The sequence below is a fragment of the Protopterus annectens genome, chromosome 9.part0, assembly GCF_019279795.1.
Source record: "Protopterus annectens isolate FY-2018-M chromosome 9.part0, PAN1.0, whole genome shotgun sequence".
Lineage (NCBI taxonomy): Eukaryota > Metazoa > Chordata > Ceratodontiformes > Protopteridae > Protopterus > Protopterus annectens.
In genome coordinates this window covers 1,528,196,691-1,528,223,239 of record NC_056743.1, presented here as the reverse complement: position 1 = coordinate 1,528,223,239, position 26,549 = coordinate 1,528,196,691, and the positions used below count along the sequence as shown (strand labels likewise).

The window sequence follows — 26,549 nt, the reverse complement described above, 5'->3', positions numbered from 1 at the left end:
AGGGGAAAGGGACAGAGGCAAGGAAGAAATTTCAGCTGGAAGTTAAAGCAAGTCTTTCCTTAAAGTTCTGCCACATTTTAAACCTCATTCCTCATTTGTAATGTTTGACTGAAAAAGATTGTGTACATTATAAGTGATGTATAATGTTTGCAGCTGGGAGTGTATCTGTATGGTTTGTGATGTAAAATGCTTGCAACTAGGATTGTGTCTGTGTGGCTTGTTTTCATTTGTATAAATGTATGATTGCCTGTGTAGTAAGTGATGGTTTAATATAGCAATAACCCACGCCTGGGTGTGGGTAATGTTAAATTTACCCACGGTTGGCGTGGTTTGGTCCCGAGGGCGAAGCCCGAGGGACCAAACAAAGCCAACCGTAGGTAAATTTAGCATTACCCACACCCAGAAGTGGGTTATTGCTATTATAACATGACATTATTTAAGAAAAGAAACTATTACTTTTCTTAAATAATGGCATAGTATAATGCCTGTTTACTGCCCTTCCGCAGATGTCTGGCATCCGCGGCAGTTCTGATGTACTGCGCGCAGTACATCAGAGCTGGCAAAAGCGGAGAAAGCAAGATCTCCGTTGCTTTTCAATGTTCGCTATGTTAAATGAGTTTAACATAGCGAGACAGTTTAAAATCAGCAACGGACATCTCCGTTGCTTATTTTAAAACTGTCTCGCTATGTTAAACTCATTTAACATAGCAAAATAAAAAGCAACGGAGATCTTGCTTTCCGTTAACTGCCTCGCTATGTTAAATGGGTTTAACATAGCGAGACAGCTTTAAAATAAGCAACGGAGATCTCCGTTGCTTATTTTAAAGCTGTCTCGCTATGTTAAACCCATTTAACATAGCGAGACAGTGTTTAAAAAAAAAGAGTTATACTAATGGAAAAAAGTCCGGGCGACCGGACCTTTTTCCATTAGTATAACTCGATTTACAACGGGCATGCTGTCCAATCAGCGTGCACGTTTTGGGGGGATCATGGTATAATAAAGATGTTTCTTGTTTAAAAAAAGGCAGGACTTGAATAATTTATGTAATGTTGCTTAAGTTATATTATATATAACAATATATGTGAAGTGAAATGCTTATGTTAATTATATTGTGATTACTTTTATATGAATGTAAGTGTCACAAGTGATAATTCAATAAAGGTGTTCGAAAAAAAGTGACTCCTTCCTTGTCTTGATAGCTGATACAGCTAGCATGACAGACATATACCAAGTACAGTGGGAATACATGCTGGATATAATTATTAAAATGAAGTGGCAATCAAAACTATAAAATGTATCTGACACAGATGCAATGCAGACTCCCAGAAATTCAAAATGTCACTTTAGCAAAATCTATTTAGTGCTTCCCAGTTTGAGTTCAGACTCAGTTATGTTTGAAAAGCTATAGATGTACTGCATGATAACATTCTTATTCCTTTTGTACTGATGGATCTGAGCATGTGACAAACATAACAGGAAGGCCACAAATTTAGTTATTCATTGGCATTTGATAACCAAGAAAGTCTGACTACGTAGGTGTCTATTTTCAGCAGAGGCCGGGGATAAAAAATACATATGTTTTCCAAGCAGCTTTATCCTGTAACACAACTAAATAAGTGTTCAGATTTGGATCAGTATTAAAAAACTAAAGGTATAGTTCTCTATAGCAAGGTGAAAAGCTGCAGTAACAACCCAGAGTTTATATTCTTGGGAGTGGAATAGTTAAGGAAGCAGGAAGCATTTAACCCACTACACAACAGTCTAAAAGTGAAACTAAATCTTGCCCTAAGTACGACACATTTAATTTCTTTACATTTTGAAACTCGTATGAGCCTGTACTTTGTGGGCGGAGTTATTAGCTTTCTAAACAGTGTTATCTCTGACAGGACAAAATATACTTCCTAAATCAGAGTTTCAGACCTAGTACTAAGAAAGTACTGAAGCCAAACTGCATGAACATGTGCTCATAGCCTATCAACCAAACATACAAGCAGAGTTTTGACTTGAAAGCAGGCTGTTGTTTTATGAATGCAGTTTCTGTCTTCATAGTTTGATAATTACAATGGCAGACACAGTCGGGGAAATGAGTATTTCGACCTTGTCAGAATCCAAACAAGAACACCAGAGTCTGAACATGAAGGAGCCAAGTTACTGTACAGAGCATGGGGAGATTTTCAAACTGTTTTGTGAGGATGACCAGAAAACCATCTGTGTAGTGTGTGGGGTGTCACGAGAACATAAACCCCATGATATCTTACCCATCCAGGAGGCATGTGAAATGTACAAGGTGTGCTTTTACTTTTTTATCTCAATGTAACGATATATATATGATAATAAAAACTGAATGCATTTAATATTCTCAGTACAGTGTTCACACCTGCATATTGTTCCTCCTCATAGATTAGGTCTGTTAATGTAATGCTTGCACTAATACGTGTTAATGTGATGGGCATACAGATGTAGACACACAACTATTTAATTGTTCAGTAAAGGTATATGCTATGTATCAGATGTGATGAACTCATGTCAGCATTTAGGTAGTCATTTTTCTGTATGCTATACCACTAGCATCATATGGAGGGGAGGCAGAATGTCGCAGCATCTCCAGATATTAGAACATCAGTCACAGACCTCATGACCATGCAATATCTAATAAAGCTCCATGGGACCCCTTTGAGACCGCAAATGACCATAGTTGAAGGAAATTTCATAATGTAAATACATGATTGAGCAATGCAGAATGCAAGAAATAAGAAGGAAATAAACACACATTGGAAATGAAGTGCACAGTTCACTAATACTTAAAAGAAGAAAGAAACAGATCCAGTAATTTATCCTACCCAGCATATCTTTTTGTGTCAAGCTGAGATACTTTTTATAACTGTAATTGAGCTCCTATTTTGTTTGCACCTTTTGCTCACATTTCAGCTGATCTGTTTTTACACAAGCTTTTCTCAGTCATCAGTCACTGAAGCCTTGGGGTTGTGTACATTCTCCCATTCTGATGTGAAAATGCACTAAACGTAAATGAAATACACACCTAAATATTAGGTAACTTTCTTGGGTCTATGTTCGGCCATCAATTGGGCTAACCATCGAACGGCTGAACATCGAACAATAAGTATAGAAAGTTCACTCACTGAACTTTCATTTCATCGACAGAATATGTAACAACCTGTCCAACACTTCCCCGTCTCACACACGGAAGTGTTTCAAACCCACCCCCTTTAATATATATATATATATATATATATATATATATATATATATATATATATATATATACACACACACACACACACACACACACACACACACACACACACACACACACACACACACACACACATGCCAAGTCTGAGACCACACTACAGTGGAGAAAAGGGGTTCGAAACACTTCCATGTGTGAGACAGGGAAGTGTTGGACAGGTAGTTACCTACCCTATTGATTAAATAAAAGCTCAGTGAGTGAACTTTCGATACTTATTGTTCGATATTCATCCGTTTGATGGTTAGCCCATTCAAAGGCTAACAACAGACCAGCTTTCTCAGAGTACATAAAATGCATAGTATGACAATCATGCTTTTGAGGTGCTGGGGGTGCTCTGTGTGGATTGTTGCAATTTGCAATAGCTGACAGTTTAATACTGCATATCTGATTAATGCAAAGAACTATATCAGCCATTTTCTTGTTTGGATGATAACAAGTATAATATAAATATGCAACCCAGATAAATGAAAAGTAATCTTGTTAAAATGCTATCAAAGTTATTTTGTCAGAACACTAAAACACTACTAATATAATGAAGGCACACACTATACCTCATATAGTTAGTAAGGTTTATACTACCATACAGAGTCATACCTCTCAACTGTCCATATTGTCGGCTCATATTTTTAATCTGTTCCTCATAAGATTTGTGGTTTTCTGGCAAATCATTGGGTTGATCTGAGGACTGAAGTCACTAACTAATGACATACATTTGAGTTTCAAACTTCAAATCCTTCAGAAAATGTATGTTAAAACACTCCCTGTTACTCTAGCAACTTTCTAAGTTTATAAGTGCAATATTTAAGCTATGTCCCCACTTTTTGGCCTTTATCCCTCCATTTTGTTAGGCTTTGTCCAGTTTCTTGCACTAAGAGGTTGAGAGATATGTACAGAGTTGTAGCTGTGGAGTTTAGTGCTCTCAGGCTTCAGACCCATTTGGCACCCCTACCACCAATGTCTATAATTTATTTATTTATTTATTTATTTTACATTTGTTAACTGGGAGAGTCCGACTGGATACATGTCCATTTTCAGCGGAGGCCCGGGGAGAAAAGCTCCAAGTACATAACAGACATATGAACATTGTTAATGCAAAAAAAGGAAGATAGTTGAGTTCTAAATACAATATAAAGATACATCACATCTTGGGAAAAAAAAACAACAGCAGCATATAAAAAAACATAGGTCAGTTACAAAGGCGAGGCGCCTTGTTAAAAAGCGGTTAGGGATAGTGAGGTAAGAGAAGGGTAAATGATAGTGGTTAATCAGGTTTGGAACAGGGACATTGCCAGAGAGTATTGAGATGGGGTTTAAGCTTTTTTTGAATTGTAGGAGTGAGGGTTCTGAGGTGAGCATGGTCGGTAGGGAGTTCCACATTTTACCTACAAAGTTTGAGAATAGAGAATCCCCAGCAGAATTATTGGCTTTGGTAGTTTGAGCTAAGATCTTATTGGAGGAGCGTAAAGATTGCAGGTTAATATAGGGGTTAATGATGTTTTTCAGAGCTGGTGTTTTCTCTGGGTGATACAGTATCTGGTGAGCCATTTTGAGTTGGTTGAAATGGAGTTGGCTGGAAAACTCTAACCACCCTAGTTGCTTCAAGTTAGTGCAGTGGTGCGTTCTAAAGGTGGAATTTGTGGCAAATCTAGCTATGTGATTGTAACAAGAAGCAAGTTTGTTAAGGGTTGTCTTGTTTAGGTTTGTAAAGAGGGGGAGGCATAGAAAAGAGTTGATAGTAGGTGTGTGCTGGCAATTGTAATTTTAGCGTGAGGAGTGAGAAAGTGTTGTACTTTATAGAGAGAGCCAAGCTTTTTATTGACGATTTTGATGGTAAGATTGAAATGGGTGTCAAATTTAAGGGAGTTATCAATGGTAACACCTAATAGCTTTGTGTGAGCTTCTGGTGATATAGTGATTCCATTGGAGGATGTAATAGAGAAGGTGGGGGGAAGAGTCTTGTTAGTGGGTGAGAAAGTAAGTAGTTTTGTTTTGTTGGGGTTGAGAACTAGTTGTCGACTTGAGAACCATTTTTCTATTAGGTTGAAGGTGTCTTGGGTTGAAGCAGTGAGGTCTGCCAGGTTGGAGGCAGTGCTGATGATAGTCGAATCATCTGCATATTGAATGCATGTGGCATGGGGGGTGATTGTGGGCAGGTCATTAACAAAGATGGTGAAGAGAAGAGGGCCAAGAATAGATCCTTGGGGAACTCCAAGTGTAACAGGTAGGCATGTAGATAATTTGTCCTGCCATAGAACAGCCTGTTGCCTATTGGACAGGTAGGATTGGAACCATTTCAGCGTGTAATTGCTGAGTGATAGTTTTTTTAATGTATGGAGGAGTTGAATGAGGTTCACCATATCAAAGGCCTTGGAGAGGTCTAAGAAAAGAGCAGATGATAGTTTATTATTGTTTCTGAAGTTATTGATGGTATTAGAAAAGGATAGTAGGGCTGATGTGGTACTGTGATTTGGCCTGAAGCCATGTTGGGAGTTAGCTAGAATTTTATTTTTGGTGAGGTGTTCCATCAGTTGTTTGTGGACACACTTTTCCATAATTTTGGCCAGGGGTGAGAGTATAGCTATAGGTCTGTAGTTGGTTAGCTCTAGTGAGCTACCACCTTTATGGAGAGGAATAATGTGGGACATTTTCCATATGGAGGGGATGAAGGCTTCTGACAAGGTACGGTTTATGATTATGGAGACGGGATATAAGAGTCTGCACTGCTATGGCTCAGTGGCAGCTTGTAAACCATCATACTGTTTTCATAATGATAGCAATCAGTTATTGGGCAGCAACCTACTTTAAAAAAAAAAACAGTTTGAGAGTACTAAACTAATAAACTATTCAGTACTCCCTGCAAGTTGGCACTCAAGGCAGCCACTGCCTCTGCCCCGCCATTCCTTTGACTATTTTACTACACATAATAATGCTAAATGAAATCAAGAATCTGAGTTAAAGTCCAGGTGACAGTTATAACTGATGAATGTCAATGCTACATCCATACTTTATAATGGCCACAAATAACTATACAATAGCTGAGCAGTGGTTTCATTTTTTTTTTTGCATCACAGTATCCTTTGATGCTCTCAGCAAAAAATTCAAGCTACTTTTTATTCAAGCTCAGACTGTGTCATCTTCTGTACCTGTTACTATGTCCACAAAAAGGTAACACATTTATCAAAAAATTGCATCGTTTGGAAACTGTTTCCTCAATGTAGATTTTTTTTAACACTTTTGTGTTTAAATCAGCTTACTGCTCCTGACCTTTAACTCAGGCTTTTAAGTGAATGACTATACTATGTATTAATAAAAACAGAGAGGGACATACAGAGGTGAAGCTACAATTGTCAGATAGCCAGTGAATGTACAGTGTACTTCCAGCTAGGTCAGATTGTCAGAAGCTGAGAAGTCGTCTCAGTATGTTGCAGAACGATGAAATGTGTCATTTGGAAGAAAAGATGCACAATCTCATAATATCTCATCCTAACAACAACAAAGTCAAACTGATTTTCATGTAAGTTGTCCATTGGGCCAAGGACTGTTTTATGTATGTGTTGCCTGTTTCTAAATAAGGAGGCAGCGTATTTATCAAGAAACAATCATGTCATAGAAAGTATTTCCTTACTGCAGTTTTATTAAATAACTCCTATGCCAGTTTATGAAAAAAAAAGCATCTTACTACTCACAGAGGTCTTGAGAGCCCACCAAGCAGATTTGGCAAAACCCACTCACAAAACTGCAGCTTTGCATTACTCTCCAGAACCATCATGACCTCCTGATTTTTATCAATAGTTATCTGCATAGCACATCCAGCATGAGTACATGCTTCTACTTTCTGAATTCTGACTGGCTGCTACTCATGCATCAGCCAGTCAGAAACAGAATGCAAATACATACAGTTGCACTAGGCACACTATGGCTTATGCACTGAATTTAGGGTAGCCACATGTCCATGTTTTTACAGGACAGTCCCTACTTGGGCAGTTGTGTCCTGTGAAAAGTATTGAAAATCAGTAAATGTCCTCATATTTTCAGACAAAAAATATTTGCTAAGTTTTCTTTCATATAAGTTGGAAACCAGGTTAAATGATTTGCTGATGTTTCTATATACATCACAGCATTCAATGATTTAAGCCCCATGGCGTATTTTCCAACTTGCCCTTCCTTACTTTTTCAGGATTTTTTTTTATAAAAAGCATTGTGCATTTTTTATTATTCAGTGACTGGCCATACACATTCCAAAACAAGTACTCTGATTGGCTGACCTTGTGACAATGTGAGGTATTGCCAGCTGTGCTAAAAGAAGTAGGGCAGTGGATGTGTAACATATGCCAGCACAGCTAGCTGAAATTTAGTAAAAAATTATGTTATTTGAATATAAAAGTGATTTGTGCAGATGTCTGTGTTAAAAATGTATCAATATTGTGTCCTACTGGACACAGAAAAAAATGTACATGTATTATTGTAACTGTTGAGCTGCATATATTATAACAGAGGATACTGGAAGAGAAGAGATTCATCTCAAGCCACCTGACTTTGAAAAATAGTAAGAAATTAAATTACTTAATTTAAGCCATAAAGATTTTATCTTACAGTTCTCAATGCAGCCAGAGACAAAAAGTATGTACTAGAAAGCTTCATGCATTGTCATTGGGGTGAACTAATTGCTACTCTGGAAGGGTGGAGGTTTGAAATTGTTTTATGACTTCTAGGAGCTGTAGCAGATCTTAGCAAGGCTCTGTGTGTGTGTATTATTGACACATATGTGAAAAATCCTGACAGCTTCCAGCCAAGGCGGGTGCATGGGAATAGATATTTAGCATTTTCATGTTCCTTTATTATTTATTATTAAATATGCTTAAACTTTTCATTGTGGTTGGTCCTTTAGAGAATATTTTAACCTTTGAGAATGCTTATATGTATTCAGTGGCACTGTGGCCACTCCTGAAAGCCTTGCTGCTTGGTCAACATTACTATTTGCATTAATATTAATTTTGCTCAGTATACTTGGGAACACTTGCAAGAGCTTTAGAGTAGCTGGTGTTGGAGTGTCTGGTGGTGGTGTAACTACCTTACAGTCTGGGCAGAAGATGGAATAGCTATTAAATATGTGCCAGCCTTTCCCAGGTGTGTGTGAGTGAGTGAGTGTGTGTGTTCATAGGTTCATAGGTTCATACTAGGCTATCTGCCCTAGGGCATTTATAAGCCTAGCCAGAGTGTGTTTGGCTTTCGCCACCCATTTTAAATTAATTTTGCTATGCCCTTTTTCGAGGTTAGTATACTGTGCCTCTGTCTAACATTGACACAGAAGTGATACCCGGGGTAAACCTACGATCTCCCATCCACTCATCAAGATTCCTCTTGAAGAGAGTCAATGATGGACTCTGCCTAACCTGGACTGGGATTTTATTCCAGAGTGAAGGGAGCCTCTGGGTTATGAATCTGTCCCTCCAGCATGTCCTATTTATTTCAGTGCTGAGGTTCAAGTCTCTCAAGCGCGTAGCTCGATGGGATTTGGATTTTCTGAGGTGCAGCATGTCCATTAATTCCGGGTTGGACATGGCTTTATACGTCAGGCACAGATTGCCTCTGAGCAGGCGGTATGCCACTGAGTAGAGCTGGAGTTTCTTTAACCGGGCAGCATATGGCATCTGTTTGAGCCCTTTGATCCTCTTGGTGAGGTACTTTTGGGGTCTTTAAAGTTACTGCAGGTGTCTGGTAAGGTACTTCCCAAAAGTGGCATTGTACTCAATTATGGGCCTGATAAGGGATGAGTAAAGAGGCTCGATGACCTCCCCTGATCTGGTTGTGAATCCCTTCATTATTAGGTGGGCTATATAAAATGTTTTTCTAACCACTTTGGCCATGTGGTTTTCAAATGAGAGATTGATATCAACTTGGGTCCCCAGGTCCCTAATTACTTCTTCCGTACTTAATGGATTACCACCTATGTGGTAATTTGTGGGCACTTTGTTTTTGCCAAAGGGGATGACTATACACTTTTTGGCATTTAGCTTGAGGCCATGGCTCTGGCACCAGTTGTCTGTTTCTATGAGGCCCTTTTGTAGGATGCTTGTATCGGCTGGAGAGTCAATTCTGATGCCTAGCTTGCAGTCATCTGCGAACTTGGTCAGCCACACTCCTTCTGTGCTGCCCTGTACCTCCAAGAAATATATACCGAACAAGAGAGGTCCCAGGACTGAGCCTTGTGGGATGCCACTTGTAACTGGTTTGGAGTCTGACATGGCTCCAGCAATTCTAACCATGTGGGTTCTGTCCTTGAGCCAGTTTGCAACCCATCTAGTGACATAGGAGGTTATATTTAAGCTGGTGAGCTTATCTATAATGCCCGAGTGGGGTATAGTATCGAAGGCTTTTGTGAGGTCCAGGTAGGCTGTGTGGACCACCTTCCCCTCGTCAATGGCCTTGGTGACTGTTTCAAAGAAATTGACCAGGTTTAAGAGGCAGGATGTGCCCTTAACAAAGCCGAACTGGGTAGGATCCTGTGTCTGTAGGTCCCCAATATCTTTATTTATGAGGTCCATGATGATCCTTTCCATAGCCTTGCAGACCAAGCTAGTCAGGCTTATGGGGCAATAGTTTCCAGGATCCATTGAGGCACCACCTTTGTGGAGAGGGACCACTGTTGCTGTACGCCACTCTTTGGGTACATATCCTGTAGTAAGGCTGAGATTGAACAGTAGTTTTATGTTTGGGTTTAGCTCTTCTTGGAGTTCATGTAGGGCAGCCGGGACACCGTCTGGTCCCATTGATGCTGTGTTTTTTGCTTTGGAGAGGGCGGCTCTTACCTGAGTATCTTGAGATGTCAGGGGGGCAGCACTCTGCTGGGATAGATATTTGCCCTTTTGGTGGGGAGGGGGGGGAGTTTGTGCTGAACCTGTCAGCTAGGATGTTGGCAATGTCTGTGGGTTCGGTGTATTTTTTGTCATTTTGGACTAATTCTGAGCATATCTGGGAATTCCCACCCAGGTTCCTAACATAACTAAAGAAAGCCTTGTGATTATCCTTAGTGTCCCATGCAATTTTTCTCTCGAAGCTGGCCTTAGACGATTTTATGAGTGCCCGTAGTTTTTTGCTAATACTGATCAGAGATGCCTTCCCTTTTTGGGATTTTGCTCTATCATGTAGTAGCTTCCTCCTTCTATTGTATAGTTTGTTTATGGCTGGGGTCCACCAGACAGGATGCCTGCCTTTGGAGGATTGGGTCTTGGTTTTATTTGGGATTGCATGATCCATGCATTCCTGAAGGTGTTCATAGAATGCATTTATAAAGGCTTCTGCGGTCTGGGTCGTATTTTCCACAGGCCCGGGGGCTTTGAAGGACTCCACCTCGGTTTTGAGGAGTGTGAAATTTGCTTTAGAGAAGTTTTTCACTGTGGTTTTCTGGGCAGGGGGTGGGGTCGGGATGTGAATATCCAGTGAGATTAGTTTATGGTCTGATCTTACCAGTGAGGGATACACTTCTGGTCTAGAGCATAGAGCCCCCATGTTGGTGATGATCAGGTCCAGTATGTTTTCCCCTCTTATGGGAGTGTTAACAAGTTGTTCCATAGCATTTGAGTTTATAAATTCTAGGAACCTTTGGGCTAGGGTGTTGGAGCTAAAGTAATGCGCCCAGTCTATGTTTGGGTAGTTGAAGTTGCCCAATATAATGGTGTTTGGAGAGACCTTCATATTTTCCAGTGTTCTCAGGAAGGCTGAATGGGGTTCCTGGGTTTGGGAGGGTGGTCTGTAGCAGGCTATAAACTGGAAGGCAGTTTTATCCACTGTTAGTTGCACATGGATAGTCTCTGATGCTTCGTGCTGTGCCACCAACCTGGAGGTGTGGGTATCTTTGAAGAATATTGATACTCCCCCTCCATTTGTGGTTCGGTCCAAGTTTTGGGGTCAAAAAGCATGGTATGAGGTATAACCTGGTAGTGCTGGGGTGTTCTCAGGAGCCTTGAACCAGGTTTCTGTTACTGCACAGATATCGATGTTCTCCATGCTAAGGAGAGTTTCGAGTGTGTGCATCTTGAGGTTTAGACTTCTGGCGTTGAGTAGCATTACTCTTAGTTTCTTATCCCTTGTGATACCTATGGAGTTGGGTTTGTTTTTTGAGCCTTGCCTAAAAAAGGCACTATGGGGGTGGCAAGAGCCTTTGCCAATATCCGAAAGCCCAGGGATGACAGGTGCAAGCCATCTCTAGAGAAGCATCGTGGCTTGTCGAGCATGTCATCCCAGGCTGACAGGCATTGGATCCCCTTTGAATGACACCAATACTTAAGCCAATTGTTGAAATTGATCATCTTGTCTTCATATTGTGGCATCATTCTTGGTGAGGGTAAGGTGCTACTCAAGGTCAGAGTCATACCGGCCTGGGCCACATGCTCAGAGAGCTCCTCTATGTCTCTTTTCATGTAGTCCAGGGAGGTACATCTCAGGTCATTCACACCAGCATGGACAATGACTGAGTCATATTTGTACTTGCCTTGGAGTGACTTGAGTGCTTGTGTTATGTGCCGGATCCTAGCACCCAACAGGCAGCTCACAGTGACCTTCTCCTTGTTCAGCCTGGTGAGCGGCATGTCAGTGTGCCTGACAATAGAGTCACCTATTACAAGTGTATCACGTGTGTTGTTTAGCCTTAAGGGCTGTGACTGTTTGGCACACTGGCTTTGTGAGCTATGTGTTGCACGTGTTTTGTTTTGGGGTAGCGGTTGCTTGGGTGTCTGCTTTGGAGGTCTCTGCTGCTTAGGCAGATTTTTATTTAGAGCCTCTGAGTATGTTTTTGTGTGTTTATGTGTTTGGTTTGCTGTCGTGGTAGGTCTATGTGAGACTGGAATTGTAGTGAGTATGGTTTCCTTCTCCTCCTGACTGGTTATGTCAGTACTGAGTTGAGAGAGCTTAGCCTCCAGTTTGGCTATATGGTTGCATCTCTCACATATGTTGGAATTTGTTGGGAGGAGGAGAGGGTTGTCTGTGTACATGAGGCAGTTGTAACATTGCCTCAAGATTCCCAGATTCACCAGCTGGACCAGAGAGGAGATTGACAACTGACCTTTGGACATGCTAGAATAGTATTGGGAATTCCTTTATAATTGAAAAAAAGGGCCAATGGGGAGCAAGGTACTCAAGGGGAGTTTGTGAGGGTGTAGTGCTTTTAATTTTTTAGTGCTGACTTATATAATTGCTTTAGTCAGCAAGTACCAGGCTTTAGAGTAGGAATAGGATGTTTATTATGAGAACTAGATCAGTTCTAAGGGAAAAAGTGAAGAGCAGACTTTGTGGAGCAGAGAATGGTTTAAACCCAATTAAGAGGAGCTGCCCGATGCTGCTCTATGCGCAAAATCGTGCAAAGCCGTGCCAAAGCGGGTTTTATACAGGGGGACTTGAAAGAGCTAGAAATTGGCCCAAAACGGCCAATATACTACCAGATTCTTGTGCTGGGAACACTCCTCCAGGGATAGATAGGCTGCTCTAACCTCCCCACTGCCACTTTTGAACAAAGAAGCCTCCCTTTATCCAACAAAGGAAATGGGCAACACAGGAACTTTCCAAAAGTCCAGAATAAAGCAAAGCCTGTATTTGGACTACTCTAGGTCAGGAAAGATGGGAAACAAGGATATTTTTTTTTGTTTTTTTTCTTTTTTGCAACAAACAGCAGGAAAATGCAATAAATATGTAACACAGGCTAGCGCACTTGAGTGTGTAGCCTCAACAGGTAAATGCAACAAACAGGACAAACTTTAAAAGTGCAGGTGCAAAAACAACTTTAAACAGTTTAAAACAGTTCAAGAAGCAGAAATACTTGCAGTTTAGCTAGATTGGACAGTCGCCCAGGTAGTAGCAGGAAAAAAAACACTTTTATCAGGTTAGCAGTCCTCTTTTAGCCTCTCTGCTGCTAGCACCACTCTGCAGGACCACGAGGAGCTTGGCTGAGTAGTAACAAGTGCAAAAACTGCACCAAAGCAGGTTTTATACAGGGGGACTTGAAAGAGCTAGAAATTGGCCCAAAATGGCCAATAGACTATCAGATTTTTGTGCTGGGAACACTCCTCCAGGGATAGATAGGCTGCTCTAAGCTCCCCATTGCCACTGGTGAACAAAGAAGCCTCCCTTTATCCAAGAAAGGAAATGGGCAACACAGGACCTTTTCAAAAGTCCAGAATACAGCAAAGCCTGTATTTGGACTACTCTAGGTCAGGAAAGACAGGAAACAAGGATAATTGTGTGTGTGTGTGTGTGTGTGTGTGTGTGTGTGTGTGTGTGTGTGTGTGTGTGTGTGTGTGTGTGTGTGTGTGTGGAGCAGGGGCACGGAATGCTGGTTTCACAGAGAGAGAGTGGTGGAGAACTTGGCTTGGACACTCAGCTAAAGTCTCAACTCTAAAGCTGTGCCATTGGGGAGTCTTACTGGGGACCTGGAGTGTAACAGATAGAGAGACCCAGACTCTTGACTAAGTGTGTTCCCTGTGTGCTCTTAAGGGAAATTGTGCTTCATGCAGAGAGCTGCATCTGGAAATACTGGGTGTATCCATTTTTGTTCCAAGTGAGAATCCCTCTCCAGTGCCAGTGATAAGGATTCAGGTGCCTTGATTACTGGCCCAGAATGGGGACATCACATATTGGTGAGCAGTGGTGTGGATATTAATTGAACTTCTGTAGCCGGTAGGCAATTGTCACTGAAGGTGGGTGTACTCTCAGGCAGCCACAAGGTAAACATACAGAGTTTCATTTCACAACAGTTTTATTTATTTATTTATTTGTTAGTTTAGTTTTCTCAGGGAAAGCGGGCAAAGATGTCAGCAGAGGATTATGGCAAGCTGACAAAGAATCAGTTAGGCAAGGTGTGTGAAGCCAAAGGACAGGTGTATGCCAGCCTGACTAAAGAGGAAATGATTCAGCCTTAGTTGCACTTCAGACCAGCAAACATGAGGAGAACCAGCCTGGTGATGGAATTTGCAGCCCTCAGATACAGGACAGTTCACCTTTTCCTCAGCGGACTTAAAAATCCATCTGGAGTTAAAGATACTTGAAATGGAGGCCAAATGTTTGGAATTAGAATCAGCAGTGAGACTGTGGTGTTTAGAGGCTGTAGAAAATGGAATGCTGCATCAACATGAGAGGAAAATGCTGACTCTTCACCAGGGTCATGGAGGTAATGGAGAAGGGAATAACAGAACCCCAGCAGTCAGTAAATTTATTCCACAGTTTACAGAAGGGTGATAATTTTGATAGTTTTATTCATATATTTGAAAGAGTATATAAACAGTATAATTCTGGCCATGGGCTCTGTGTATGGTTTCTGACCCCCTTACTCCATGGCAAAGCTGTAATTGCTGTTTTAAACTGTCTGATATTGATTGTTTAAATTATGATAAAGTCAAACGTTGTTTACTTGAATGTTTTAAGTTAATACCTGAAGCTTACAGAAAAAAATTTTGTAAGCATAGGTGCAAGGGAGATTAAAGTGTGTGTGATTATATTTCTTGGTTAAGCACTTATTTTCATAGGTGGGTGAGTGGGTGTCAGGTCATCACTTTTGAAGAGCTGGCAGATGTTTTGATGAGGGAGCAAGCCCTCTGCACTTTGCCTCAGGACATGAGAATCTGGTTAGCAGACTGAGAATGTAACTCTTCAGATGAGCTGAGGGAAAAAGGGGATCTCTACTTAGTAAGCAGGGCATCACTGCACAGAAAAGGGATACCCAGTGCTGCACATGGAGATAAGTGAACCTATAGTGGGCAGCATAAACCACCCAAACATAGTCCAACAATAACAGGGGAAGCCACTAGTTCAGGTACACAGCCAGATCAATGGTTAAATGTTTTAAATGTAACCAGTGGTGCCATGTATTATACAGTTGTCCTTGGAGGCAAGGTGGGAAACAAAAGGTGGGGGGCCAGCAAGTAGAAATAACAGTATGCCAGTGGTAAGTTGTCTGGAGGCAACAGGGGTACCAAACTATCACCAGAGGTTATATCCTATCTTAGAGGATGAAAAACAGGCCACTGCTAAGAGAGACATGGCTTCTGACATAACCATTGGTGAAGCCTGCAGTGGTTAAAGAGGAGCAGTACTTGCCTCGGCAGCCCACTCTAGTCAGAGTTTTTGGAGGGACCCCATTCCAAATGCCTTTGGCCAGGGTTCACCTTGACTGGGATGGTGGAAAAGAAGCAAGCAAGTAGGTGTGTTTGAGGATATCCCTGCAGATGTCTTGATAGAGAATGATTTTGATAATGCAGTACCTTGTGTGCATGCAGTTACATGCAGTCAAGCTTGGAGACAGGCATGTGAGGTTGGTTGCCTGGGGGAGACCCAGTCAGACCCCATATCTGAAGCCAGGACTGGTGAGGTGGCTATTTTGGGGCAGAAACTATTCTGTAGCAGTGAGCCTGAAGGTGAGTCACAGTTGCTGGTAGGTAATGATGTCCCCTTGTACAGAGTGACTGCAAAGGTAGAGGTGAGTGGTAATACCCGGGCTGACAGAGAGGCACCGCTGTTAGAGAATACAAAACTGTCTGTGAATGGGGAGCTGGGAAGAGTTACAAAGTTAGAGTTGAGACAGGCTCAGCTCTCAGACCCTACACTGAGAGGCTTGAAGGGGGTAGCTAGTGAGTTGTCTGATTCTCAAGAAAAAGGGTTACTGTATAGAGAGTGGACCCCTGAGGGAGCGCTAGAGGGTGAGGTAATACAGTAGTTGGTGGTGCCTAGAGCCTACCATCTGGCACTTCTAGCCATAGTCCATGACATTTGTTTTGCAGGTCATATGGGCATAAATTGTACCAACAGACATACTATGCAGAACTTTTACTGGCCTGTTATTGCAAGGGATGTAAAAGGGTACTGCAAGACCAGTGAGCAGTGCTACAAAGTAGGCAAGGCAGGAGACAAGGTCAAGGCTCCTCTGATACCTTTGCCTATGATTGAGGAGCCATTTTAGAGGGTAGGTATGGATATTTTGTGCAGCGTCTGAGTAACCCAAGCTCCACAGGGAAGAAGTACATCCTGGTGGTGGTAGATTATGCTACTAGATACCCTAAGGTGATGGCTCTGCCCTCCACTTACGCAGAGAAGGTGGCAAATGCTTTGTTACAGATTTTCTACTGGCTGACAGAGGTGTCAATTTCATGTCAGATCTGCTGACTTGTCTGTGGAAACACTGTGGGTTGAAGCATCTAAAATCCTCCCCCTACCATCCCCAAACTAATGGTCTTGTGGAGACGTTGAAGTCTACACTAAAGACCATGTTATGGGCATTCGCAGACCAGTTCAGGAGAGAGGGGGACAAATATTTGCCCCATCTGCTGTTTGCATACAGAGATGTACCCCAGGAATGCACAGGTTTTTCACCCTTTGAGCTGTATGGTCATACTGTGAGGGGGACTTTAGATTTGATTCATGATGAGTGGGAGGGTGAGTGTGAATCCCGCAATGGGTCTGTTGTGGCATCTGTCCTAAACCTCAGGACAAGGCTTAGGGAGCTCAAGGGCTTGGTCCCAGAGAACCTGGTAGGAGCCCAACAGCAGAAAAAGGTCTGGTATGACAGGAATGCTCAGGCCTGAGTGTATGCTGTGGGAGAGCAGGTGATGGTTCCCATTCTTGCCAGACACAATAAGCTGCAAGCAGAGGGACCCTTCAATGTGGTAAGGAAGGTCAGTGATGTTAACCGCATGGTAGAACTACTAGGCAGGAGGCAGGGACACAAACTGTACCATGTTAACATGATGAAGTCTTACCATGATAGGAGACCCTGGTGCTGAGTATTTGCAGTGGATGGCAGGAGGAGGCTGAGGGGGATCTGTTGACTCATCTCCACAGTGAGGCTTAGACTGACATCTCAGTGGAAGGGGTAGCAATGTCTCAGCAGCTATCCCCTACTGAGGTTAGAGAAATCTGAGCAGTATTACAGGAGTTTGGGGGCATGTTCACTGGGATACCTGGGTGCACCCACCTGGTGCAGCACCATGAGGATACACGACCCAAAAGGCCTATCAAGCAGGCCCCTTACAGGGTCCCTGAGCAAGTCAGACAAACTCTGAAGAAGGAGATGCAGAAAATGTTGGAAATTGGGGTAATCCATGAGTCCTGCAGTGCCTGGGCCTCCTCAGTGGTGCTGGTACCAAGGAAAGATGGCAGAACCTCTTTCTGTGTGGACTACAGGAAACTAAATAGTTATACAGAGTCAGATGCTTACCCCATGCCTAGGTCAGATGAAGTCTTAAAGCAGCATAAGTATCTGACCACTATGAATCAGACCAAGGCCTACTGGCAGGTGCCCTTGACTCCCACTATTAGAGACAGGCCAGCCTTTTTGACTCCTTTCAGATTTTATGAGCTCACAAAGATGCCCTTTGGGATGAAAAATGCCCCAGTTACCTTCCAGAAGCTAGTAGATCATATCCTAGTAGGAGCAGGAAATTATACTATTGCTTACCTGGATGATACTGCCATTTACAGCCATTCATGGCATGAGCACCTTCAGCATTTCAGAGAGGTCCTCGGCAGACTGCAAAGGGCAGAGTTGACCATTAAACCCAGTAAGTGCCAGGTGGGTGTGGCAGAGGTTTCCTACCTCAGACATTTAGTGGTGAATGATAAGATTAGGCCAAAACCTGCCAAAGTGGAAGCCATTCAGGCATGGCCTGCCCCTGTTATTAAAATGTAGGTGAGGGCATTCTTGGGGACAACAGGGTTCATGCCCAATTATTAGTACAATAGCTGCTCCTCTCACAGACCTAACAAGGAAAAACAGGCCAGAAAAGTTAGTGTGGACCCTAGCCTGCAAGCAGGCATTCCAAAAGCTTAAAGGGGCTTTGGGAGGACCTCCTGTGTTAGCCAGACCTTATTACAGCAAAGAATTTATTGTGCGGGTGGATGCTTCAAACCATGGGGGGGGGCTGTACTCAGCCTGGTTTCCTTACAGGGTGAAGACCACCCAGTATTATATCTAACCTAGGGAGGAATGTTATGCAACAGTAGAAAAAGAATGTCTAGCCATAGTATGGGCACTGCAGAAACTTCAACCCTATCCATATGGAAGGAAATGCACTGTAGTTACAAACCATAATCCCTTAACATGGCTACATTGAGCCAGCCAGCAAAATGCCATGTTACTAAGGTGGAGCCTAGGCTTGCAGGCATATAATATGATAGTGTGGCACCACAGTGGGGTTAGCAAATGGTCTTTCAAGACAAGGTATGGGTTAAGATATTCCCAAAAGGCACCATTCCTCAGAAGCAATTTTCCTCAAGGGTCATTGAAAAACTAGTTTGAGTCTTCTAAGGGGGGAGAGATGTGAAGATGTGAGGTATTTCCAGTTATACCAGGAGATGTAGGATAGTGGATGTGTAACATATGCCAGCACAGCTTGCTGGAATTTAGTAAAGAATTATATGTTATTTGAATATCAAACTGATTTGTACAGATGCTTTTGTTAACAATGTATCAACAGTATGTCCTGCTGGATAGGGGAAGAAATGTACATGTATTATTGTAACTGTTGAAATGTATGTATTGTAACAGAGGATACTGGAAGAGAAGAGGTTAATCTCAAGCCACCTGACTTTGAAAAATAGTAAGAAATTAAATTACTTAATTTAGGCCATAAATATTTTTTCTTACAGTGTTCAATGCATCCAGAAACAAAAAGTCTGTACTAGGAAGCTTCCTGCATTGTCACTGGGGTGAAGTTATTGCTACTCTGGAAGGGTGGAGGTTTGAAATTGGTTTATAACTTCTAGGAGCTGCAGCGGATCTTAGCAAGGCTCTCTGTGTTTGCATTATTGACACATATGTGATCAATCCTGACAGCTTCTAGCCAAGGACGGTTGCATGAGAACCTGAAGTCAGATGACCAAATGTATGTGATATCATTCTGTAATCCATCACTAAAATAATGTTTTAATACTAGCTGAGACTGAAGTCTCAGAGCACTCTGTTTTTGTAACCTGATAAAGAAGGATCTCTCACCTAGTTCATCTTGCTTTGCTCTAGTAACCAGGGAATAATAATTCTTTAGATCAGTCAAGAAAATATAGTGAGATTAGTTAAGTATTTTTTCTGTAACTGTGAACCTGTCCACTTGTTTTATTTTTAATATTTCCTGTGATTGAAACTCTGGTGTTTATTGTAAATAGATAACATTTCCATGTTCTTTTATTATTTACTATTAAATATATTTAAACTTTCACTGTCCCCGGTATTCAGCAAGCTCTGCACAGTGTGCAGGAATAGTGCAGGAACTGCTGGAGGCAATATGGCCATCGAGAGATCCAGGAACAAGCTCCTGGGACATGGACGAGCGCTCCTGCACTATTCCTTCATGGACATAGCTCCTGTATGCAAATTTCCCCATTTACAGGTGAAAACCATGCAAACGAGGTGAATTTGCAATCCAAGAAGCTGGCAGCCGGCCGTGCAGGACTAGTGTAATCTGTAGAAATATACGCGGTTAGTAACCAAGTACATTTCTGCAAACTACAAAACGGAGCCATGACAGCTCCAAATAAAGGGTGTGTATAATTTGTAAAGCATCCCAATGGCCAAATATATGGCCATTGGCATGGAAAGCAGTTGCAAAAATTTAAAAAAAACTTTTTTTTTTTGGCCTATTTCAGATGTTTACGCGTAGGGCAGCAGCACGCAAATGGGATCGGCTGGAAAATAATAGAAAAACCCTGAAAAATAGCTTTACTTGCAAAATCACAATTTGACCATGAAAGTCAATGGCAGGCAGAAGACAACAAGGCCAGTAAATAGTGGTTGCTAAGCGGGGAAGACTCAGTGTCAGACTTGTAACTAGGCATTAGCAAGCAATCCTATGCAAATGAGGGGAATGATACTGAATCCCAGATTCCCCCTCATAGCTAGCCTGCACCCAACCGTGTAGGTGCAGGAAGACCATGGTGCAAGCCTAAGAGCTAGTTGACATCATAGAGGGGTGTGTCATGCATACTGTAAGCTTAATGGAGCCCTGTGGCTCGGGTTTGCCCTTAGCTTAGCAGAGGTAAGCAAGGGGATGTGCCTGAAGCTGCCAAGCACTCTTTACATTGCCTAAGCGGGAGTGCGCACCATGCACCATGTTTTAAATGAAAAAAAAAGTAAACCAGGAAATAGCAGCTCCATGCACATCGGAGCACTGTGTTTGAGTGGCGCACTCCTGGGCTTCAACAGGAAGACAATGGGAAGGGAAACAGCAGTAGAAAGGTAATCAAGGAGAACTAGCATAGCTATAGCTGGCAGTTGAAATGTATCAGAATCAGCCAATTACACAGGTAGCAGCCCAGCCTAGCCCAGCACACTACTATAAACTATGAAAACACCTTTCCCTCTGTTTTTTCCCACAAACTCTGCACCACTGGTGTACACAGGCAGGGAAATTTTACCTAACAAAAGCAACAAAATGATAGGGGCTGTATTAGCTTTCATAAATCAACATGTGGAAGTGGCTGAGGGTGGTGAGGAAGAGAATGCTGATGACAAACTCACAGTGAGGAGACAGAGAAGAGTGTATAGACCCAGGGTAACCTACCAAGGGCAAAATGAGCTGGAGATAGTGGAGCACTATAGGGTGGACCGGGACCTTCTACAGCAAATTGTTGAGCTGTGCCAGCCACGCCTCACACATAGAACCAACAGAGGGGAATTCATCCCAGTGGATACAAAGGTATGTGTAGGCCTAAGAAAGAATACTAGCCACAAGTACCTTCCAAAGATCAACTGGGGATATCATGGGGATCTTACATGCATCAGCATCCAGGGTACTCCACCAGATCCTGGATGCCATGTCAACACATGTCAGTGAGCACGTATATTTCCACAACAGCCATGAGGCGTTGATCCACCAAATAGCAGAATACCCTGAGGTGGTGGGCGCTATAGACTGCACGCACATATACATCAAAGCACCACCCGGCGAGTGGGGTAGGGTACATCAACCACAAGGGCTTCCCCTCCATCAACTGCCAGGTCACGTGCGATGCCCAGGGCATTATAATGAATGTGTGTGCAGGCTGCCCTGGAAGCTATCACGACTCCCACATCTGGCATATGATGCAGCTGTACCAGAGATTTGCCAATGGGGACATCCCTTATGGCTACCTAGTGGGGGATGCTGGTTACGCACTGGAGTCGTGGCTGATGACACCCATCAGAAATGCACACACACCCGAACAAGAACTCCATAATGAGGCACACGCACAGACCAGAATCATAATAGAGCATGTGTTTGGGATGCTCACGTCACGGTTCTGGTGCCTGAACATATCCGGTGGAGCCTTGCAGTACTCACCAGCTACATGTACCCAAATTGTCATCATATGTGCCAGGCTACACAATATGATCCTGCAGAAACAGCTGCAGCAGGAACAGCAACAGGGCAGGGCCACACAGACCACCACCATTACCAAGGCCTGCACAGGCACAGTGACTCGCAGGAGGAACAACCTGAGCCTGCCCCAGTAGGCAGAAGGAGGCATGCCCAGTATGTCCAGGCCTTGGCAAAGAGGGAACACATAGCACATACACTGACACTGTAGGAACCCAGGGAATGGCACCTCTCTCTGACTCACACATACAGTAAAAGGGATGTCAAACATGACACTACCTGTGCTTAACCATGTATAAGGAGTATACTATGTGCATCTGACATTTTCAGCCCTCTAGCACCATACTCTATACTGGCAGAGCCACAAGGTAAGTCACCCTCCCTATCAATTGCTGAATGGAGTAGTATGTTTTCTCACTTGTATCTATGGTATGAATGTGAGCATGCAAGGGAATTGGGTGGCTGAATGGGATGCCAGCAGATAGTAGACACCTATAGTGGCAGCATGAAATCTGTAACAAATACTGGTGTCACCATAGTAGCCAGTACTAGACAAGGTGACAAAACCCACTGCAGGAAATGTGTTGGGCCAAATGTGTGTCTATAGGACACACACATGCCAGTCAGGGAGATTCAAATACCCAACAACAGTCTCAGCCAGCAGGACAGGTATAGACAAACACAAAGAAAGGCTGTGCTAAGGCCTCTGATTGATGGCTATGGAGAACAGCCCCCCTCCAGACCTACACAGACAGACTACAACAGGTCAGGCAGTGGGATGTTAGTTTGGAAGGGTAAGAAGTCTGAATCTGAAATGTAGGTCAATAAAACCTAAGAACTGTAGTACACTGATATGCCACTAGTCTGCATGATAGGTCAGAATACAGAGTGAAATGGACTACCTGAAATACCAGTACAGTCATAGCAAATGTGTACAGTTGTCATGTGTGCCGCCGCCCCCCCCCCCCCCACAATCCTATGTAGAAATTTAGTACCATGTATGTGTAGGTATAATAACAGTGGAGCACAGATTACCTGAGCCGGCCAAAGTAGCAGGATAGATTGTAGCACGTGTACAATATGCAGGGCTGTGTGTGTTATGTTGGTGTGTGTTGTACATTGTGTGAGAGTGGTCAGCATGCAGGCATGGTGAGCTCTGTCCTGGTGGCCATTGGCCAGTACTGCCAATGACAGGGCCAAGTTCTCACAACTGCAGTGCTAAACACAATGCATCCCAGCAAGACACATTCCAGCAATAAGGCATAGTAATTGTTTGGATGCAATATCTGTCACCATCTGAAAGATGGGCATGGCATAAATGTGGGCCCAGACATACAAACAGTACACAGGTGGAAGTACCCCAGACAGACAGTGTATAAAATGTTACTGTCAAATGGACACACCTTTGGAATTGTACATACAGGTTAGCAACACTTTAGTTGGGTTTGTAGTGTGGAATACCAATGTCATCTGGCCAAACACTGGCAGACCACAAAGGTCACAGGTATGAAGTATGGAGAAACTGATGATGTCCCTGCACAAGATAGCATAAGTGGAATGCCCCATGTATATCTGTGAGTCAGATGCAAGTAATGTCCATAGCACACATGCACTCAGCTCACCCCACCATCACCCACAAGTACCTCACAGGTCTTATCCCTGCTGTTGGGAATGAGTACAATATGACCCCACCTCTGTATGGAAATAGCCACAGAATGCAGCATGCTGAAGTGGTGTCCCATGCAGGTGTGTCCCTAGCTGTAAGCAACACCCTGCCAGCATCCACACCACTGGATCAATAATGACAGAAACTATTGACATTAACACCTTGAACACCTATCCTTTCACTCCAGGGGGAATATAGTGGCTTGCAGTCTAGGACTATAGGAGTGACACAATGCAATGGCCTACTACAGATGGCCTGCATCACTACCAAATGCCCTACAGTCCTCTGCCAAAGGCCTGTGTCTCACCCATACTGCCAATGTATGTTATGTCATGGACTCCCAAATAACAACATAACACAGTCCACAGAACCCAAATGCAAGGCCATGTTGACAAATCCCAGTAACAGGTCCACCATGTCCTACTGCATGAACTGTGGACCAACACCAAATTACTGCTTGGATGAAGTGATAACTATAGGGAACTTATCAGATAATGTTTGCTTCGTGTTTGGAAGAGGGTAGAATAATGTGAGGGGGTAGGAGCATGGACGCTATGGAGTGTGTGAAATCTGAAACTCAGCTGTGTGCACATACTATCCCTACCTGCAAACACAGGAATGGGTGGCTACAAACCTGCTTGTAAACCACAATGTGAAGGGGTAATGACCAGATATATGACCCATGCCTCTGGGTAACCTGTGCAAATCTGTACAGCTGTGAGGTATGGCCACAGCAGGATATGGCCATTCTGTCATGTCAATGGATGTACAAGCATGGGATCCTCAGCCATCACTGTACCAAGGTGCTCAACCATTTACACAGACCATTCAGCAAGTGTCTGCAGCTTCCCCTCCAGAATGGCATGATTGTGCAAGAATATGTAGGGCTGCAGACCACAGTACGGACACAGCTTCATTCACCCTGTGTTCCCCAGGAAATTACTGCAAGCAAATATGTATACCTGACAGTAGTCGATAACATAAAACAACACAGTGTAAAACAGTACATATGTCTGAATATCTCTGCTAACACCAAAACCATGTAGCAGAAGAAGCACAGACACAATTACCTACAGTAACCCACTATCCTTTGACCATTTTGACCCCATATTGTCAACCGATCTGTAGATATTCTGCACAAACAGGTTGCTAGCTGTAGATGTAGAACACAAAAGCCTGCACTGGAATACAACCTACCTGGAATGGATTCACACCTTTAATACAGAAGGTCATACTGAGCATGATCCCACACTTAGAGAAACTAAGCCCATGTCTGACAACAAAATACTGAAAGGTCATATTGGGCATGCTCCTACACTTAGAGAAGTGAAACCCATGTCTGGCAACAACAGTGGACTATACATATCTGACAGTCACAGATGTTTGTGCACACACTCCACATTGCACACCAGTCATGCTTTCCACACACATTGGATAGGAATACACACATATATCCAAGGACAACACACTATAATAGGCCAAACTTACACATACAGAGATGTGTGGAAGAGAGTGACAGACAGTGACAAAGAGCCTCCCATCATGAAGCCTGTCCCACTCAGCACACATCCAATTGGATAAAACCACATTATGTGCAAATGTCAATCAATGCAGACATTTGCGTCTGGTATCCCTCAGCACTATAGTGTCTGTGGTGCTTGTGATAACTGTATAGCATAGGTTCATAGGTTCATACTAGGCTATCTGCCCTAGGGCATTTATAAGCCTAGCCAGAATGTGTTTGGCTTTCGCCACCCATTTTAAATTTATTTTGCTATGCCCTTTTTCAAGGTTAGTATACTGTGCCTCTGTCTAACAGTGACACAGAAGTGATACCCAGGGTAAACCTACGATCTCCCATCCACTCATCAAGATTCCTCTTGAAGAGAGTCAATGAGGGACTCTGCCTAACCTGGACTGGGATTTTATTCCAGAGTGAAGGGAGCCTCTGGGTTATGAATCTGTCCCTCCAGCATGTCCTATTTATTTCAGTGCTGAGGTTCAAGTCTCTCAAGCATGTAGCTCGATGGGATTTGGATTTTCTGAGGTGCAGCATGTCCATTAATTCCGGGTTGGACATGGCTTTATACGTCAGGCACAGATCGCCTCTGAACAGGCGGTATGCCACTGAGTAGAGCTGGAGTTTCTTTAACCGGGCAGCATATGGCATCTGTTTGAGCCCTTTGATCCTCTTGGTGAGGTACTTTTGGGGTCTTTCCATTTGCTGCAGGTGTCTGGTAAGGTACATCCCAAAAGGGGCATTGTACTCAATTATGGGCCTGATGAGGGATGAGTAAAGAGGCACGATGACCTCCCCTGATCTAGATGTGAATCCCTTCATGATTAGGTGGGCTATATAAAGGTCATCAGCTTTGGGGTCTTTCCAGTTGCTGCAGGTCATGACTGTACAAGTCAGTATTCATCTAGCAGTTGTATAGACATACCTGTGAAATATAAACCTGTGTGTGCCTGAGTGTTGTGTGTCTGCTTCCAGATGAGTGGTTTATGGCCCATGCACACACACTGCACTCCCTGTTGCCCTACTTTGGCAAGCCTGCTGATGTCATTCACCTTGAAACACACCTTTGGGGAAGGAGTAGCCCGGTAAGCTACGTGGCGCATGCTATAACTGTGTAATGCTGTAGTGTGATGTACTAGTTAGGTAGGAGTTCTATTCTCAGACATGGCAACTGTAAAATGTTGTTTGTGTGTGTGTGTGTGTGTGTGTGTGTGTGTGTGTGTGTGTGTGTGTGTGTGTGTGTGTGTGTGTGTTTATCTTTGTAGGGATCAATGCTTTTGAGGCCATTCACACTCACTACAATTTCCATTGCCCTACTTTGATAGGGCTGTGATGTCATATACTTTGAAATACACCTTCGGGGAAGGAGTAGCCTTGTAAGCTTTGTCCTATAACTGTGTAATGCTATAGTGTGATGTACTAGTTAGGTAGGGGTTCTATTCCCATACATGGCAACTATAAAACTTTGTATGTGTGTGTTTGTCTATGTAGGGATCAATGCTTTTGAGACCATTCACACTCACTACAATTTCCATTGCTATACGTTGGCAGGGCTGCTGATGTCATACACTTTGAAATACACCTTTGGGGAAGAAGTAACCCAGTATGCTCCATGGCACATACTATAACTGTGCTAGTGCTGTAGTGTGATGTACTAGTTAGGTAGGAGATCTATTCCCAGACATGGCAACTGTAAAACTTTGTGTGTCTGTGTAGGGATCAATGCTTTTGAGGCCATTCACACTCACTACAATTTCCATTGC

At 43.0% G+C, this 26,549-nt stretch overlaps 1 protein-coding gene across 1 annotated transcript in view; it reads left to right on the top strand.

Moving 5' to 3' along the window:
* The first annotated feature begins 1,869 nt into the window (after positions 1–1,869).
* Positions 1,870–26,549, top strand: part of LOC122812160 (zinc-binding protein A33-like) — a 416,491-nt gene continuing 391,811 nt past the window's right edge. Inside the window, exon 1 of the mRNA XM_044084481.1 lies at positions 1,870–2,288. Coding sequence (XP_043940416.1) covers positions 2,064–2,288 — 225 coding nt within the window. The 5' untranslated portion in view covers positions 1,870–2,063. The remainder of the gene's footprint in view (positions 2,289–26,549) is intronic.